A 13,889-nucleotide genomic window follows, 5' to 3' on the forward strand; every position below is an offset into this window, starting at 1 on the left:
CTAAATCTAGGGTTTTCAAAGAAGACAATTTTTCTTTTGATAATAATTGTTTATGTTATTTTGATGAAGGACTTCAACACAATACAAGAAATCTTGTTTTCTCTCCATCATTTCAGCACCTCTGGCTGCAAATAATTGAGAGTAAGTAACCTTTCTTCTGAAGCAAAAAGTTTTTAGTCAAAGGAAAGTGTTGCTTAGACATGAATAAGCATTTTAAGGAAAATGTCTGTTTAAACACATTTCTACATAATCAGCTATAACTGAGGCAAAACACGGCAGTAAGCCCACATTATGGAAAATACAAACGTGTCCCTGGACATGGTTTCCATTAAAATAAAAAGTATAAGTATTTGGCTAAATTAATTTCCACCATACATGCTGCAAGTTTACAAAGTACATTTCTCACAGCTTCTCGCGACTTACCTGTTTGGGTATCAGGTGACCGTGCAGGCCTGCCTAAATGAGTAGCGGGTTAATTGATATATTTAATGTCACTATTGTAATGGATGGGGGGAGGAAAACCCAACAACAAATGCTTTGTGAGCTCATATAACTGGATTGAAGCAACTAATTGAAGTCCATTTGTTTCTATTGCTTTGTTATACTGAAGACAGTGTATGATACGGATACACTATATACACACAAGTATGTGGACACCCCTTCAAATTAGTGGATTTGCTTTTTCCACCATACCCGTTGCTGACAGGTGTATAAAAACGAGCACACAACCATGCAATCTCCATAGACAAACTGGCAGTAGAATGGCCGAGCAGCCGCACACAAGCCTTAGATCACCATGCACAATGCCAAGCGTCGGCTGGAGTGATGTAAAGCTCGCCGACATTCATTGGACTCTGGAGCAGTGGAAACGCGTTCTCTGGAGTGATGAATCAAGCTTTACCATCTGGCAGTCCGATGGATGAATCTGGGTTTGGCGGATGCCAGGAGAACGCTACCTGCCCCAATGCTTAGTGCCAACTGTAAAGTTTGGTGGAGGAGGACTAATGGTCTGGGGCTGTTTTTCAGAGTTCGAGCCAGGCCCCTTAATTCCAGTGAAGGAAAGTCTTAACGCTACAGCATACAATGACATTCTAGATGATTCGGTGCTTCCAATCAGGCCTAATCGCCCAACATCAGTGCCCCACTTCACTAATGCTTTTGAAGCAAGTCCAGAAAGCGATGTTTCAACTTCTAGTGGACAGCCTTCCCAGAAAAGTGGAGGCTGTTATAGCAGCAAAGGGGGATCCAACTCCATATTAATGTCTATGATTTTGGAATGAGATTTTCGACGAGCAGGTGTCCACATACTTTTGGTCATGTAGTGTATCTTTGAAGCAATACTCTACCACCGGCCCGACCATAAACGTTGTGTAGTGTCTGAGCGCCTGCATTAATTTCCGAGGCTGTTGACCTGCCTCTTCATCAGTCCAATGAGCGCGGCAAAAGGGGAGGCTCTTCACACCGAACATTTCTCCTCCATCTCCTCACTTTTCTAGTCAGCAAGCAAGCCTGTCGGAGCTACAATAAGTAGTGCCACTGCGGGGTTACTGAACTGTAAGGATTTCCACCACGTCTTCACACTTTTTGTTATATTTTTTTCATTTGTAAACGTCTCTCCTCGAATGAAAAGAGAAACGCAATTGCAATGCTTTTAATCCATTTTTGAAAGGGTAAAATGGTGCAAGCACAAGGATGCGAGATACTGTAGTAAGTAACAAGGAAAATATATTAACAGGTGCATGAAAATGTTTGGGAGAAAACGGGGCTTTTGTTTGATCTTCTATTGCATGTTTGCATATCGTTCTGCATATCAAAACCACTCAGAGATTAGCTTGTGGATGAGAACATCACAATGAGTCGAAAGAAAGGTTGGCAAATGACCGGCTAACTATCTATGTGAAAACTATTTAAGAAGTGCAGCTTTCCAATGTCGTAGTATATTTTCAGCTCCGTGTATTTTTCTCTCTCTTCGATGGATAGAAAAAGAAACTACATTTGTTGAATGCTTAACTTCCAGGCAGTGCAGTTGAGACGATGTGCTGTCCATTTGCAGTGAAGCCATAGTATGTAAGTAGTTTAACTTAGCAACTTGTCTTCGTTTTTTTGTGGTTGCCAACTATTTCAAATGAATGAGAAAATCATACATTGTTGACCAGGCGTTATGTTGTCACGGGACATTTATTTAGAATGACTTATTGCCTACGTGTTGTAGTCTATTTTGTTTCTCGACGATGCAGGCTACGTGTAGGCTAGTACGGTAGTTGTAGCCCAACGTTACCTCATGTGGCGCTATCCACTCCGAGTGGTGCTGAAACAAGCCGGCAACCAGCTAATACGGCACCGGTCTCCATGTAATTCAATGAGGGTTTCAGTCATCATTAAGCATGTTTATGATGTCTCTATTCCTTTATTCCAATAACAGCAAGTGAACGTGATTAGGCAGCAGTCATAGTCATAGCATGTTTCAATGTAAACTTGCCATGTCGTCCACATTGAAACATGCTATATATATATATATATACACACACACACACATTCAACTGTAATAACCACGGTTGACTGTTTTCAATTATTATTTGGCACAGAGTATGTTGTCATGTTTTGCTTGGCACTAACAGTAGGTATTTGAAATCCATCCAGTTCATAGAGGGATTATGTCTGTCTACTGTCTGTGAAAATTCGGTATTTGCCTCAGAATTGCTTTTGTGCCTGACTTGTTTATCACAGTTTATTTTAGTAATATCTAATAGCTATGTCTTACACAGGCCTTTATCAAGAAATCCTTATGAACTCCAATGCTGTCACTGCTGTCTTTTTTCTTGAACAACTTTGATAAATGGAGAGTCCGTTTTTGAGTGTGTGCATTTGCCCATGGGATTTTAAAATTATTTTATTAATGAGGAGAATGATTGGTCTTTTCCCATTTCATATTGTTTAATTTCAATTGACATAATGTGGAAGATTCCCTCATTGGTCTGTATAGGCTATTTAAAATCCAATGAATTCTATGATTGCAGGACTAAAATTGGCTTCTGTATGCACATTGCAACATGCCACTTTTACTTTTTCTAGTAAATTAACATCAGGTTCTGTAGACATTTCTTGTATATTAGATTTAAGTACCATGAATGATATATTTGTAAAACAGTTTATGTACCACAATGTTTACACTGATTTCTCTCCTTACAGTCAAAATAATAGTTGATTTTCATTCAATCACTGTTTGTATAGAAGTAGTAGATGAGTTGATAAGCAAGATTATATCATATTACTCCAGGCATGATCTCATCAGGGATATAAGTACTTACTGAAATAGAATACCTGGTCTAATCTTTTCAAGCCTCAATTACAGTTATATGTGGGACATTTGATTCATATGGCTAAGGTATTTGATGAAAAGCATATTAGTAAATACATTTTATCCAAAGTAATATGAAAACAATTATCATAACTAACATGTAATTGCTCAAAATCTTTCAAGGATAATCTCCAGAACATCAGATTAAAGATAGGCAATCTCATGTATCAGACTAGACCAGATGTATAAGACCAGAGACACAGTAATTTACCCTACATTGTAGCAGTCTGATATGAGCACAGGATCACACAGGGTAATGCTCGCTGCTGCTTTATACCATTTGTAATGAAGAGGACTGACTCTTCAGCTCTTCCTGCTCCTGTCAAAATCACACAGAGATGACAGACATCAATATATTCATTTTCTTTGATTAATAAATGGTTGATATCATTGTTATATTGTCCATCGATTAACATAAACTAACTCTAGTGATTGATTGTATGAGTTAAATATGAAATATTGCTTTAAAAGTCAGGTACCACTGATCTAAAGTGAGGACCTTGATTTGCTCTCTCAGGTTCCTTCTTTGAATGCTGGAGTTGCCTTGTAATTTATACGATTAAAACAGATCACCTCTGTTTTCTCCCTTTTAGATCGTTCACACTGCTGGAACACCAAATGGATGGTGTATTGAGTAGTACATCCCCTCACCATTTGCAATGGAGGCAAATGAAGCCATGTGAGTGACCTTTATCGCACAATGAATACAAGCTCTGACGCTCAAAGAAGGAAGAAGTAACCATTGTTTATCATCTAAGGGAGAGCTGTTGATCTTGGGAAAATAAGTGTCATAACAATGCCCAAACGGTCCGAGGAGATGCTGACAGACGTGTGGACTTCCTTGTTGCTTGTGTGGATTACGTGTGTTCCTTATACATCCATGACCCCCATCATCAGCCAGTCCAAAAGTTTACAAACTGGTTCCACTGCGCTCCTACGTGGCCTCGTCGAAGGACAAAGAATACTTAGTCGAGCCAAGAGAGGATGGGTTTGGAATCAAATGTTTGTGTTGGAGGAGTTCTCTGGACCAGATCCAATTCTAGTTGGCAGGGTGAGTACTGTAATTGTCAGCTGTATATTAAGCTTGCTTATCGTGTAGAAACATTAATTCAGCCATTTGAATGCTCCACAATTTTTTTTTTTTTACATTTTTGTGGGCTAGTTTTAGTGCTGGAGAGAGAGACAGACACTGGCCTGATCTCATGCAGGGTTTTGGAGAGAACGAATAAATCCACAGCTACCAAATTCTGCGCTGAGGCGTTTTGTGTAGTGTCCCTGAAATATGGAATAACAGAGTGAAAATGAATAACTAATGATGCGTTACATTGCAGTGGAATGACCTACAGTACAACCATATATACAGTAGAAATATCTACTCATTGTTTTATTCTATCTTTTTCTTTTCTCTTTTCTGTTTTCGTTCTTTTGTTGGCCAGGGTGTTGGGTGTGGTTTCCCTTTGAAGTACTTGTCATAGGAACACAGGGATAAAAAGGGGGAATTTGTGCTACATTTCATTGTTGAGCACTTGAAAGAGCCCTACAGTCCAAAGGATGAGGGACACCTGGTACCTGGCCTGTGTAGATGTGGCAGGGCCAAGGCTCAGGGCCCAGGGCCCAGTGAGGGTTGTTGACGAGGCAGGCCAAAGCAGCTTGTTCACAGCTCATTGCAAGAACGCACCTGGGGATTCTCAACCTGGCAGCTACTACCTCTGACCATTACCCAACCACTCTGGCACATGCAACAGAATATGCCATCAAGGATAATATTTGACCCCACAGTAGCATGATTTACACATACCGTACTACAGCTGTTTAACGATTTATTGATGAGGTTATTTCTTGCTGTATATTTTGTACCTTAATGCTGTCATGACATTTACTACTAGTAGTTGGGGGCAAGCTGAAATGACAAGGCAGTTGTTATATTGTTTGAATGATTGCTGCACCTATATCTCAATCCCTATCCCACCATTGCAATATGAAAAAACACATCGTTTTATGTTCAATCATTGCCAAACATAACAGCGATAAAGAAGGAATTCATGCTGATCATAATTAATAGCACAATGGTACTATAAAGCAAGGGCTTCATGGTTAGGTAGAAGTCTCTAAATGTTCATGAGGTGGAAAATGAAACCCTACAGTACTGTCTGAAAGCCTATAGTTTGGCAGGATGTCACCTAATTTAGCACTCTAACTTGATTTCTTTGGGGGATTATTGTCACATGGGTATATCAATAAATCACATGCTCAAAGGCGGTGTTTACACCTGTGCTTTCCAAATACCATACAGACACAAAAATATAGATAAGTGCAGCATTTATATTTCACGAGTTTCAATTAAACAGCCTCTGTCGGATCCTCTAATGGCTCTTCGTATCCCTGTAATGATCTCCGAGGTGGATCTGTGAATTAGATGAATGCAGCTTTTGGCATGCATATAGAGTTGGTCACACTGCTGGAGAGAATTGCCAGGAGGGTTCATGGCAAATAAGGATAGCACTCAAATCTGTTTGGTTTTAGGTGTGCATGAAGCCTCTGTTCTTAGTCGGGATTGTTTTAAGCATATTTAGCCGTTCTCACTCAAAATAATTAGCATGTGTAGGTTGAAGGACATTCCAAGGATTGTAGGAGTTAGTTTGGTTGAGGATGGATTTGTCTCGCATTTGAGAGACAGTGTTGATGAGTTGCATTATTATTCACAAGGTTAAGTACACATGAGCATGGCTGGCAGAGCAAAGATAAGTTCAATGTTGCAGTAAGATACTGGTGTAGGATCTTAATTTGATCACCCTGTTGTTGCAGGAAATGTCCTGCATAGCAGGAAATGCTAACTTGTCGTGCATTCAAGGTTTAAAAAGGCTTCTAACATGTTTTGTATTTCTTACGAAAAACGTATCAACCTCAACAAAAATGTCCATTCATTTTAATCCACACATTAAAACCTTTTGCTACAGGATTATTTTCCTGCTGTGAGAAACTGGTCAAATTAAGATCCTACACCTGTTTGATGTCTCTCTCTCTCTCCTCTCTCTCTCTCTCTCTCTCTCTCTCTCTCTCACTCTTACTCTGGCTCTCTCTTTCTCATGCTTAATTAAAAAATGAATCAACTGGAAGTGGGAGGTGTGATTCAGATCTCAGTTTTTCAGCGCAGCCTGTGGTTGTGGGTTGATTATTGAGGAACCCCAGGCCAAGATTAGACTCATTCCATCCTTTACATTTTATTGTGCAGCACTCTGATGTTTAATTATACATAGATCTCCTGTCTTTTCAGCGACCAAGATCCCCTTGAGTTCCTGCTGGCATTGGAAGGAGACCGTTAGCATAAATGTAAAAGTGAGCGGTGTGGGAGTGTGAGATGGTCACAATGCGTGACGGCGTCATCCTGGCTGTTCTTTACAGCACCGCCATTCTGACATTGTGATTCACTGAGCTGGATCTGCATTACCCTGTGTCACTCCCATTTGAAGGGAATGCAGTACCTGTAAAACTGAAGCTGACGAGACAGCTGTAAAAGCTTGTTGCTCCAATGTAGAAGTGGTGTGCGGGGGATTTTAAGATTAACCCTGACTGAGCAATGTCTCCAAAATAACGACTCATTAAGAGCAATGTGAGTGCAGGTGGGAGATGTGATTTGTAGAATGTCATATTAACGCCATAAAGTGTATATTCTGGCATGACGTTTTATTATTATTATTATTATTATTATTATTTTTGTTTCCTAAATCTTCCTCAGACTACTGTCTGAACTTCTCACAAATCCTAGTCTAAGCCAGGATAGTACGTTTTCATGATGACTTTTTCTACTTTTCATCCTTAGATTTTAACTCTCTGTGAGTTTAACTCTCTGTGAGTTTAACTCTCTGTGAGTTTAACTTTCTGTGAATTTAATCATTTAATGTTGCAAAGTGCACAGTCATTTTCATCCACAAAACCAAACATTACACTGAAAGGAGAGATACATATTCAGCAAATCATAATTTTCCCCAACCAAAGCAAAATTAGATTCTGTTTGTAAAGTGTCAAATTGATTAGAGTCTGTGTTACAGTGTGCTCTATCTCACATAGCACTGTTGCCACTTTCATTTGCCTTTTCTTTTGATCTCATGTATTTGAATGTTTTTAAGAAGTGATAAGAATGGACTCCATTTTTTCCATTGTGGTGCAGATGTATCCAAATGAAACAAATCCTGACTGATCCTGTTTCTTATTGTCCGATGCTTTTATCTCTGATACAATTGTATGTTTTGCACAAAGAGAATTGATAATAAGCCATTAACATTCAACAATTCATACTGAACTACAAGATTGTGAGGACTGACAGTAATAAAGAGATTGGCTTTCATTATTAATGCAGAAAATAACATTTTATATTTTTTTGGGGGGAAGAAAATGTTTCCTTTCGCTGTTCAAAAGAAGATATCCGAAACCATAAGATGGATAGCATGCAAGGCCTGCAAAAGTGTGGGCTTGGATATAGATCCCGTATCTCACATCCCTGCTACCTGTTCTTTGGTTAGCGACTGATTTGATTAATATCACCCATATATCGATGCTAACTGTTTTATCAACATCTTCTCACCATCACTATAATTTTGAAATATTGTCATAGAATATTTCACTAAGTGGCAACAACTCTTAGTGCACTGCTCCTCACAGGTGAAAAGACACTCATCAGGTATCCAGTCAAGTCCCAGGTGTTTGTTTATTCCATAAGAGTAACAAGGAGTGGACTGAAGTTATACTCCTATTCACCTGTCAGTTGGCTCTCTACTTCTGTATGATAGGGTTTGTAAAGTGAGAGGGACTCTTGAGTCCTGGAAAGCTTGTCCTCGGGGGCGGTGGAGTGGGGGGGTGACAGTTTTCAAGTTTCGTTGTATTCGACTTCAATAATGCGTGGCGGCAAGCTCTCTCTGGGTGTTGGTGCTGCTACAGACAACTTCCTCCTCGGAGCTTCCTGACGAGGGTTTTTTAGTAGATCAAATTTAGCCCTGCCAAAGTTCGCCCTTGATTGAAGGCTTCGGAGTGGGAGTTAACACGAGTACTACTCCTCATTAATGAACGCTAATGTGGAGACCGAAATGATAGGTATTGGCTACAGAATCAGTCTAACTATAACATTTATAATGAATATTTTCTCCTTGTATGTCTCTCTACTGTGGGTTATCTTACTCTGTTACTGCTAGTGTATATCATGGAGGCCTTTATATCATTGGAACATGAGCCCAGTCCCCCATTCCATTTCTACAGTGACTGTAATAAAACACCAGGCCCCAGCATTGAGTCTGATTGAGCTGTGGGATCACATTATTGCTTCCTTGGAAGAGGCTGACAGGTTGTCTATTGCTCTGTGTTGTCGTTTTGCTCCCCATTAACAAGGTGTATGTGTGTGGTGTGGAAGGGCACAGGGACAAAACCAAAAATGAGTAGGAAGTATAATCTAAAACACCACGGTCATGATATGAGTGCAATTGCAAAAGTCCCATTGCAATTGCTTTTGACCAGGTGTTGTATCATTAAAAATGCATACAATGCAGGATTTAAATAAATGGCGGCGTTCTATTTCTCTTCATGCTCTTTCTCTCTCTTAGTCATGCTCTTTCTCTTGGTCTCTCTTGGTCATTCTCTCTCTCTGTCTGTCTGTCTGTCTGTCTGTCTGTCTGTCTGTCTGTCTGTCTGTCTGTCTGTCTGTCTGTCTGTCTGTCTGTCTGTCTGTCTGTCTGTCTGTCTGTCTGTCTGTCTGTCTGTCTGTCTGTCTGTCTGTCTGTCTGTCTGTCTGTCTGTCTGTCTGTCTGTCTGTCTCTCACTCGCTCTCTCTCTTTCTTTCTTTCTCTCTTTCTCTCTCTTTCTCTCTGTCTCTCTCTCAGATACACCACCATGCACACCTACGCCTTGTCTTATGGCAATAACACTGAGATGGTGTCTGCATAAATCACATACAGTACGTGCACATACACACACATACTCTATTTCCTCTCTCGTTGTTACCTTTTGGCTGACTGTGAGATTGCACAATGAACAGCATGCGTATATCGTCAGGCAAGATGTAGGAAGCAGGAGATGCCACAATCCCTCAGACGCAGTGATAGATACTCTTAAGGTCATATATTATGTAGAGTGAGACAATTGTTCCCTATACATGCATCAAATATTACAGTACATGCATACAGTGTCCAAGTCTGTTGCCACAGAAACCCTGACTATATGACAAGGTAGCCATTGTTCCCACCAAGGTGCTGGGTTAGTGAGTGTATGATCAGATTCATACAGCTACTTATGGGTATTTTCAGGGTTTAGTGCAGATTCATAATAAATGGGTGTTTTGTGATATAATCTTGGAAAGGCTTGCAGTGATTAGCGCTCCCATGTCAGTGTTAGCGAGCTGATATGTGGTATTAACCTCTCCTCTAGCGACTGGCGGCTCTGCTTCCTGCATCCTGGCCTCGGCTCGATCTGTAGATGTGGTATTGGTGCATTGAGCGGCTGAACGGAGTCGGCTGGCAAAGTGCCGTGAACTCTGCTCAGACTAATAATTGGAATTAAGCAGTTCACCTCTAATGCTTTGCTTGTGCATTGCTTTGGCTAAATCATCAAATTTTTGGGGGGTTGCTCGCTTTTCCCCAGCCCCAAAAAGCCATTTGTTTAATCCTAACAGGCTTAATGCTTTCAGTCTCACAGTCTTTTATTGACATTCCATCATTCATTGTCTTCTAGATATGCCAGTTAACTAACCCCAATTATTCTGGGGATATTATACATGCACCGTATGTGTACCACTATAGAGAGCTCATTATGGAGACATGTTGGGATGTGACCTTTATGTCACCCTCTATGGGTGAATGTAATGTAGGCCTATATTCATTCAAGACATGCACTAAACATTGGGCAGACAGGATCAATTTGCCATAATTGAGGTTACAAATGATTCAAATCTGATTATTCAAATCTACGATTATAATGATCTAAAAGCTACTAATTGGCCTCTTGCAGTGATCGTGGGCAGCTAAGATACCCTTTGAGCCAGTAGATGTTTGGCTCAGCTCTCCATCTCTCTCCTATGGATGGCATCCTCAGCATGAGTAGCTGCAGGCAGCACAGCTTATCCCTGTGCCTCTACTCCAATACACAGCCCAGGAGCAAAACTGGGACTACAAAGTAATCTTGTTAAGAATGGATGTTGTTATTGTGCATTTGGCTTCATGGTTAGCTAGGAGCACATGTGGGCTGCCGGAAGAAAACAATGGGAAGGGGTGGGAGGAAAGCCTATTTCTGGAATTTTCTAAGATGACAGAATCCACCCCCCTTCCCCCTCGCACCTCACCCTCGTGAACCAAAATAACAACAAAGCTGAAATCAACAATGGCGCTGACATTTGCTTGAAGACTCATTTCTTTACCAATCTCCACTAGCGAAGATGATGATAATCATAGCAGAGTGAAAGGGAAAAAAGGTGCTAACCTTAGTCACTGTTTTGTAGCTATTATGGTGAGTTGAGCAGGAAAAATTGTAAAAGAAAGTATCCATGGAGAATCAATGGCCCAGGCGTTTCTCAGTGACACTGCCTCAGCCAACAGACTGTGCCTCTGACCTTTATCACAAATGAATTATTTCTGTTTAATGATCCTTTTTGCAAAAAGAAAGAAATAGCTGAAATAATTGCTGAAAGAATAAAACACGGTAAAAGGGCAACCTAGCGGACTTTCTCAACAACCCAGTGCTCGTACAAACTCATATCCTCTGAAAATGTCTTTGGCTGTATTTGCATCTCCATGGTGTCCATGATTCAACAGCAAGGCCTCACAAATAAAGATTTCAAGTCCAACATATAGAAAGGATCTACTGGCAGGTAGTAGCGGCAACACAGTGAAATGTGTGAAACCTATGGATATACAATATTTGCCCATTTTTCCGTTCTTTCTCGCTTTTCTTTTGGATGACGGGGTGGGGGGTTGGTGCGTGCATGAAAAATTCAGAACGTTGTAATATAAAATCCAGATCAGTCATGAATCCTTAATGGAAATCAGGACCGAACATGTAGGGTTTTGGAATAGTGCTCGAAGAGGGATGGCTTTCTTTGTTAGCCGCCAATTGTGTTGGTAATGGGCTTCTGTTTTAGACACACACATGCCGTTATACAGCATCTCTTCGCTATATTGTGTTGTTCAGACATGTGCCCTTGGCTGATAGTAAGCAAGAGGGATGGGAGGAATACAAGTAAGCCAACAATTGTGTGAAAAGCTATGACTTGCAGTACAGTGAAATGCATTATTCTTGGGGCGTAGCTATAATGGTATATCATCAGTTTGGTTATGCAACTGAAAAGGACATGCATGATAGTGTTCATAGTAATTCACAAGATAAGTCTGAAAATCGGTTCAATTTTTCCTCACTCTCTACCGTTCTATCGTACAATGGACAACTACGATGTGCATATTTTTGTTTTGTTATCAATAGTAGAGGGTCCAATGATCAAATGTACATTTTTTTTAAGTCTTGTGACATTACTCTACATCACTGTCCATGTGGACTGACGTTTAACTTGAGCCCCATATCCCGAGCTCATCTGGTTACCCTGGAACTGAGAATAAACATCAAGGAGTTCACCTGCTCCACCACATAGTGAGAAATGGTACTACCTCATGTGCATGATCATTTAAATAGCACAACCAATGTCAATTACAGATACATATTTTGGGAACTACTCACATTGTAGATGTATGATGTTTATTGGTCATTGACCTATGAGTAACAGGTACCTGGGGAAGCAGTACCTATATTTACAGTTGCTGTGGTAGTTTCATCACTTCATATCTTCATTGATCTTAAACTGTACCACACTGACTCATAGGGGATGACCTAGCAAACCGAGTGCAACCTCTGGATGCTGCCACACAGCACCGTATTTCTCACTGTTTGTATATTCCCCTACCTGGTGATGTCTGCTGAATCCCAGTAGCCTGTATCCCCACTGCTAAAATGTACCATGTTTATCAATGTTTTCTTGCAGGAAAAAAAATAAAAAGAACGTGATGTTTTCTTATCTCCCATTTCTAGAGGTACACAGTGTGGGCTGTGGAAATGCTAATGCTAGTGGTGTATCCATGTTGATGACCTTTTCTTTTTGTTGATGCACGATGTTTTCATAAAGAGCGTACTGATATCCCAGGCTGTGTAATTACTGCACTACAACACATGGAGCCTCTTTATTAGTTTTCTGACAATGGCCTGCCTCGTCACAGCCGGCGGGTAGGAAACTCACTCCTGTTGTCTTGTATATACAAAGATGATTCCCTGTATGCCGTCCTCTCTTCACACATTTTCTCTTGCTTTTGATTAAGCTATTGCGTTAAAGATGCATCTTCAGTGGAACATATTCAGCCTAGATTTAGGTTCACTTTAAGGCTGTTGAGTTACATATCTTTGTCTTATTTCATTAATAAGGGCAAAATGGAACATGTGGGCGTTGCAATAATACAGCTCTATCACTACATCTGATTTATATCAAGTAGGATAAAAGCAAAGCCAATTAACGCTGAGATTATGACTAGCTGACAATGGCTGTTGTATTATTCATGTTCATTTCTGTTCTTTTCATTTAATCATGGCAATGATGTTCAGACATTAAAAGATGAATTCAATAACCTTTTCAACAATGTACTTAGTGAGAGGTACTAATTTCAAGGTAGCCTGCTCATCAACGGACTGAGCAGGTTCATCTCATCACATCTGAAAGGTTGGACCTTTGAAGAATCGGGAAGAGTCTTTTGGATTGGATTATCAAACATTTACAATGCAAGAGAAGGGAGATTCCATCCTTTGTTGCATCACTAGTAGCAAGGATGCTGCATTCCGAAAAGGTCTGTGCATATGTAATTGAATCCCACTCTGTCTGCACTAGCTTTGCACTTGTCGATAAGGATCACGCTCCGCAGGTTCGGCTCTTGGGATTAGGGCAGAGGCGTTTGATCTGAGAAAGGAGAGGGAAACGGATTGCATAAAATCACAACTCCACTGAAACCATTTTTAAAAAGGCTGTGTCAGCTGATTGAGGGTATTGTTACATGCCCAGCCCTGGACTTAGCCTAGCTTATTGTGTCCTCAGGATACCTTTGTCAACAATTAGCTCATACAATGGTGATACGGTGCTAGATCTTTCCTCTTGCTCTGTCCACATACACCGCCACACACCTCAGCACACTTTTCAAAACGAAAGAAACAGTGTTGCTCAAATCGCGTTGGCCCAACCAACACAGCATGTCTCATCACACCGGAAAGTTAACTTGACTTTTATCTTACGAGCTGCTGTCGGCCTGGCAGATAACGGCATGCCCAGAAGTGCCTTGGATCAGCTATCTGGGTCCCCTGTGCCCGACTGGGATCAACACAGTAAAGGGGCTGGATGTGCCAGTTACGGAACATAATTACTACTAATGACCATTAGGAGTTCAGTTTTCACCCTCCAGGGGTTGGAGAAAGGGCTTTCGTCTTATCAGTTGATTAGAGCAAATAGAGGGGCCGGATCCTGCATGTT

The 13,889-nt window shown here is 40.7% G+C and overlaps 1 protein-coding gene across 2 annotated transcripts in view; it reads left to right on the forward strand.

The window, feature by feature from the left end:
- Positions 1 to 1,406: 1,406 nt before the first annotated feature.
- The window catches only part of LOC115167410 (cadherin-8-like), a 73,243-nt gene continuing 60,760 nt past the window's right edge, over positions 1,407 to 13,889 (forward strand). For both annotated transcript variants that reach the window (XM_029721815.1, XM_029721816.1), the window contains exons 1-2: positions 1,407 to 1,707; positions 3,952 to 4,409. In XM_029721815.1, the coding sequence (XP_029577675.1) occupies positions 4,155 to 4,409 (255 nt within the window). In that variant the 5' untranslated portion in view covers positions 1,407 to 1,707; positions 3,952 to 4,154. The remainder of the gene's footprint in view (positions 1,708 to 3,951; positions 4,410 to 13,889) is intronic.

This window comes from Salmo trutta, chromosome 29 (assembly GCF_901001165.1).
Source record: "Salmo trutta chromosome 29, fSalTru1.1, whole genome shotgun sequence".
NCBI classification, from domain to species: Eukaryota; Metazoa; Chordata; class Actinopteri; order Salmoniformes; family Salmonidae; genus Salmo; species Salmo trutta.